At 38.7% G+C, this 6,607-nt stretch overlaps 1 protein-coding gene across 1 annotated transcript; it reads right to left on the minus strand.

Annotated features, from left to right (window-relative positions):
* Positions 1 to 288: 288 nt before the first annotated feature.
* Positions 289 to 6,194, minus strand: LOC106466574 (probable G-protein coupled receptor 52). The gene is made up of 2 exons (XM_013926867.2): positions 5,829 to 6,194; positions 289 to 1,314 (listed from the first exon to the last, which is right to left on the minus strand). The coding sequence occupies exon 2, from the start codon at positions 1,264 to 1,266 to the stop codon at positions 292 to 294; it is 975 nt and encodes a 324-aa protein (XP_013782321.1). The 5' UTR covers positions 1,267 to 1,314; positions 5,829 to 6,194; the 3' UTR covers positions 289 to 291.
* Positions 6,195 to 6,607: the final 413 nt, after the last annotated feature.

Here is a 6,607-nt window from a genome sequence, read left to right on the forward strand (position 1 = left end):
TCACCACCCACCGCCAACTCTTGAGCTACTCTTTTACCAACGAATAGTGGGATTGACCGCGACTTTATAACGCCCCCACGGCTGAAAGGGCGAACATATTTGGTGGGACGAGGATTCGAGCCCGCGCCCCCTCAGATTACGAATCGAGAGCCCTAACCACCTGGCCATGCAGGGCCAGTACGAAATGTAAATTGTCTTCAGGGCTAGATTGATAATTTCAAAAACAAATATTGTATTATCTATAAATCTCTAATAATATCATGACAAATTTGAACTTGCTCACCTTTTCTCCTAGATAAAGAATTCGGGATTGCCCTTCCAGCGGCAACTGAGAGACCTACATAAAATCTTCAGACCATATCTTATCTTAGGACTCATTAAGATGTAAATCACAGGTTTCCAAATCGAGTCGGAGATTCCAAGCCAGAAGAGACAGAAGTGGAGAGAGTGAACTCCGATGTGGTGCCCCATGAGTTGTTCGTAAATCAGAAGCGAAAACCAAGGACCCCAAGAGATGGTGAACACCAAGATGAGAACAAAGGCCATCATGTGGTCAGGATTGGAGAGGTTCTCGCTCATGGCGGTGGCGTATTCCTTCTCTTCCTTCGTCATGCATTGGCGCATCTTATGCATCGTAGAGAATATGTAGAAGAATGAGTAGACAATGGTGATGACAGCAGGGGCTAGGATAAGAACCAGGAGTGTCGCGCTGTACGGAAGCATCCCTCCAAGATCCAGCATACACACAAATCCGTCCTCGTAATAGACCCCCTTGGAGAGCCCAAGGAGGGGCGGGCAGCAGAGAAACATGGACGTCACCCAGGTGAAAACCATCCAGCACTGACATCGGGTTGGAGTCTGTATGGTGTCGTAGCGAAGAGGTTTCCTGATGGCCAAATAGCGATCCACAGCAACCCACATAAAGGTGTAGACACTGACACTCCAAAGGGTCAGTTCTAGGTAGCCACTTATTCTACACAGAAGGTGGCCGTACATCCAGTGCCGGGACACCGCTGGATACACCGACAGAGGGACGATGACCACCCCACACATCAGGTCTGCCGTGGCCACGGACAAGATGTAGTAATCCATGGCCTCTTTTTGCACCGGCGATGTCAAAATGGTGGCAATAGCAAGCACATTGGTTCCAATAATCGTCAAGCAGATCATTAAGATAACAACTGCTTCTACTATACGGTCAGCCGTTATCTGAAGCTCTCCCGAACTGCTAAGAGTGACAGCATCGTTTTCCAAGTGTCCAATCATAGTTTACTCCTCTTAGTAAGTAATCTTACGGTTACGGTTAGATCCAGTCTGAAATAACAAGAATATTTACAACCATTATTGTATCACCTCACCACACTAGAGAGTAACTAGAACTAACGTTACCAAGACTGTTAGAACTAACGTTACCAAGACTGCTCACCTCACCACACTAGAGAGTAACTAGAACTAACGTTACCAAGACTGCTCACCTCACCACACCAGAGAGTAACTAGAACTAACGTTACCAAGGCTGTTCACCTCACTACGTTAGAGAGTAACTAGAACTAACGTTACCAAGGCTGTTCACCTCACTACGTTAGGGAGTAACTAGAACTAACGTTACCAAGGCTGTTCACCTCACTACGTTAGGGAGTAACTAGAACTAACGTTACCAAGGCTGTTCACCTCACTACGTTAGGGAGTAACTAGAACTAACGTTACCAAGGCTGTTCACCTCACTACGTTAGGGAGTAACAGTAAAATCATGTTCTTCGTCTACGTTTTGGGGATTATTTCAGGTATATAGAGTATCCCTAACGGTTTGAGGGGCTTTTGTTGCAGACATTTTCCTTTTAAAAGTATACCTTTCGTATTTCATTGACATCATTTTTAATTTTCCTGCTGTGTTCCTAGAACAATAGTGGGTTCATCTGCATTATTACATTTGTTTTCCTAGTTTAGTTGTACTTCGTCGTGAATTTCATGCAAAGCTACACGGGGGCTATATGCGATAGTCGTTCCTAATTTAGCAATGATAGACTAAAGAGAAGGCAGCTAGTCAACACAACCCACCGCCAACTCTTTGGCTACTCTTTTTACCAACGCCACATTATAACGCCTCCACGACTGAAAGGGCTAGCATGTTCTGTTTATTTGGAAACAGGCAATTCCCTCTCCTCCACCCACCCACAATCACAAACCTTAATCTTAATTATTATCCATTCGTACAAAACGTTTCACTAGCATTATTAGTATTTAAAAGAGTAACACAAAACAGTTTATTGATGTAATGAAGCTAGTGCATTACAAGTGTAATAAAAAACAAATATAATCTTTAAGAATCACATGATATCCCCCTTCATGTAATCCATAAGTTTGTCATGAGTTCTGGACTGTGTCGTAAAGCTTCCTAGTCTTAAAGTTAGTCTTCAAAACAACTGAATTTTAAAATACATGATATCCCCCTGTATGTAATCCATAAGTACATGATATCCCCTGCATGTAATCCACAAATAAATTATATTTACCATACATATAAACCACAAATAAATGATACTCCCCTGCATGTAATCCATAAGTACATGATATCCCTCTGCATGTAATTCACAAATAAATTATATTCACCATACATGTAAACCACAAATAAATGACACTCCCCTGCATGTCATTCATAAGTACATGATATCCCCCGGCATGTAATCTATAAGTACATGATATCTCCCTGCATGTAATCCACATATAAATGACATCCCCCTGCATGTAATCCATAAGTTTGTCATGAGTTCTGGATTGTGTCGTAAAGCTTCCTGATCTTAAAATTAGTTAAAGTTAGCCTTCAAAACAACTAAATGTTAACGAATAATCGCCAGAAACTGGTCACACGCGGCGTGGGGGGTGAGGTGGTGAATATGCAGTAACTACAATTTTGCCAAAGATCACTTAGTTTTAGTTCTCTCGTTCTAGAGACCCGTATAAGAGGAGACTGATATTTTTAGACTGTCCTACAAATAGGTGTCGTTCTAAGTGGCTCGAAAACACGGCGTAAATCTCTTTTATTCAATCCTACAACAAAAATAAACAGACGGAAAAACGTTTTCCTTCAAAAATTTAAACGTTGCTGCAGAAGTGGTAAAAAATGTAATAGGCACTTTGAGATGAACTTAAAAACAAAGTGTCGCTCTTTTTAGTTTACCTATGATTTCTACTGATACCTTTTGGTATCCGCCCCTCACTGGTTTATCATTCTCCCCTGAATATATTCACGACATTGGCTTATCTGTGTCTGTTATCCTTCTCCCCTTAATATATTCACGACACGAATTTATCTCTTTGTGTTATCCTTCTCCCCTTGATCTATTCACGACACTGGCTTATCTGTGTGTTATCCTTCCTCCCCTGAATATATTCACAACATTAGTTTATCTGTGTCTGTTATCCATCTCCCCTTAATATATTCACGACACGAGTTTGTCTCTGTGTGTTATCCTTCTCCCCTGGATCTATTCACGATACTGGATTATCTATGTGTTATTTTTCTCCCCTGAATACATTCACGACATTAGTTTATCTGTGTGTTATCCTTCTCCCCTGAATATATTCACGACATAAGTTTATCTGTGTGTGTTATCCCTCTCCCCTGGATCTATTCACGACACTGGTTTATCTACGTGTTATTCTTCTCCCCTGGATCTATTTACGACACTGACTTATCTGTGTGTTATCCTTCCTCCCCTGAATATATTTACAACATTAGTTTATCTGTGTCTGTTATCCTTCTCCCCTGGATCTATTCATGACACTGGTTTATCTATGTGTTATTCTTTTCCCCTGAATACATTCACGATCCTAGTTTATCTTGGTGTGTTCTCCTTATACCCTGAATATATTCACGACATTAGCTTATCTGCGTGTTATCTTTCTCCCTTGAATATATTCACGACACTGGTTTATCTGTTATCCTTCTCCCCTTATTATATATACACGACAATGATTTTTTTTGTGTGTTATCCTTCTCCCCTGAATATATTCACGACACTAGTTTATCTGTTATCCCTGTCCCCTTATTATATATTCACGACAATGATTTTTTTGTGTGTTATCCTTCTCTCCTGAATATATTCACGACAATGGTTTATCTGGATATGTTATCCTTCTCTCCTGAATATATTCACGACAATGGTTTATCTGGATATGTTATCCTTCTCCCCTGAATATATTCACGACAATGGTTTATCTGGATATGTTATCCTTCTCCCCTGAATATATTCACGACAATGGTTTATCTGGATATGTTATCCTTCTCCCCTGAATATATTCACGACAATGGTTTATCTGGATATGTTATCTTTCTCCCCTGAATATATTCACGACAATGGTTTATCTGGATATGTTATCCTTCTCCCCTGAATATATTCACGACACTGGTTACCTATTTTCTCCCCCCCCCTAAATATTTCACTCATTTCTTACATCCGCACTGTCCTTCGCCTCTGACTATTTTCAATCACTGGGTTTTCTCTCTGTTATCTTTAATTGCTGATTTTTATCCACTCACTAATTTACCTCTCTGTTATCTTTGCTGTTTTCTTTTCACCCATTTATTTATTTCTATGGTAACCTTCTCTACTAAGTTTTCCCACTTACTGGTTCATTTTTATGCTGAATATTCTACCTACACTCTTCCCTCTCTACAATTGTTCTCCCAAACTTCTCCTAACTTTTTACAATATTCTGTAACATTGAATGTTCAGTTCACAAGATTATCTATAGTTCCGTGAACTTTCCACTCGTTGGATTATTATAACGTGTTTCTAAATCCATTCACACTGGTTCATCTTTGTATTACCTTAATTCCCTGGTTATTATTCTATCTATTTTATTATTAGGTTATTATTCTATTTTTATCTCTGAGTTATCCTAATTCGCTGGTTATTATTCTATCTATTTTATTATTAGGTTATTATTCTATTTTTATCTCTGAGTTATCCTAATTCCCTGGTTATTATTCTATCTATTTTATTATTAGGTTATTATTCTATTTTATCTCTGAGTTATCCTAATTCCCTGGTTATTATTCTATCTATTTTATTATTAGGTTATTATTCTATTTTATCTCTGAGTTATCCTAATTCCCTGGTTATCATTCTATCTATTTTATTATTAGGTTATTATTCTATTTTTATCTCTGAGTTATCCTAATTTCTTAACAGTTATTCTTTTTCGTCTGTCTCTGCGATGTTATAGTTTTTGTTCCATTTTGGTTTATCACCATGTACCCCTAACTCTATAATTGTTTTCTCCATAGTTTTGTTTTCTTCTAATTCACAGATTTTTTTATCTCCTTTTCCATCTAGTTTATTTCTGTATTACTCTAATTCTCTGATAGCTTTTGCCTCTCTCTCCCTCGGGTTTCTCTCTGTGTTATTTCAATTCCCTGACAGTTTTTTTCTCTCTGTGTTATTTTAATTCCCTGATAGTTTTCCCTCCGTCTGGTTTCTCTCTATGTTATTTTAATTCCCTGACAGTTTTTCTCTCTGTCTGGTTTCTCTCTGTGTTATTTTAATTCCCTGACAGTTTTTCTCTCTGTCTGGTTTTTCTCTGTGTTGTTTTAATTCGTTATAATTTTTCTCTATATCTGGTTTCTCTCTGTGTTATTTTAATTCCCCGATAGCTTTTTCTCCCTCTGTCTGATTTATTTCTGTGTTATTTCAATTCCTCCACTATTCGAACTAGTTCACTTGCGAAGTATGTTTGATCAACAGATCATGTTCCCATAGTAACTCTAAATTATTACTGTTCTTCACATAAATTTATGGTTTTACAGATCATTAAGCAATCCTTACCTTCACCAGCCTTATCGTTCTATCTTTTCTCCGAGAGATCGGACCAACAGGATATCGAATATCACTGTTACTCTCTCTTCTCCGAGCTTGTTGCTTCCACGGCACGTGATGCACGTTGACGTATTGGCTACCGACACTGCTGTAAGTATATGAACGAACGTTGCTCGTTGCTAGACGGTAAGTGAAAATAATCAGACGATTAGGCTAGTTGGTCTCGGAGAATATACTTGTCTGAGGATAAACAAACAACAAACATGGTGCATTACATATATATCTATCTATACGGGGGGGGCTGGTATCCCACTAACTTTACCAACATTAAACTCCTTCTAACATCCCACTGTACCAAACTGGTTTAAACCTCCTTTTTACCACTTCACCTGTTCCCTTCTGCTCCACTGTCAAGCTCGGAAAGCGCACACAGCGCCCTCTTTCCATTGAGTGATACCAGTTCTGTATAGAGAAACATGGCGTCAGTTGTGAATGGCAGCAACCGTTCATCATATGTTTATCTATAGCTGCAAAGTTACAAAACCTTTATCCCTGGTCGATATTTTTTTTTTTTTTGCGTATGTAAACAGAGAGATACGCCCGCTAGTTCATGATTTTATAAATGTCCAAATGATTGGACGTTCAACAATTGATGTGTAACAAATCCAGCACACGCCGAAACAGGTTGTGTATTGGTATGTCTCATGTGTAACTTTGTCATTTCACACATTCAAACTTAAGTTTAACTTCTGTTTATATATTTCACACATTCAAACTTAGTTTAACTT

The sequence above is a fragment of the Limulus polyphemus genome, unplaced genomic scaffold, assembly GCF_000517525.1.
Source record: "Limulus polyphemus unplaced genomic scaffold, Limulus_polyphemus-2.1.2 Scaffold2307, whole genome shotgun sequence".
NCBI lineage: Eukaryota > Metazoa > Arthropoda > Merostomata > Xiphosura > Limulidae > Limulus > Limulus polyphemus.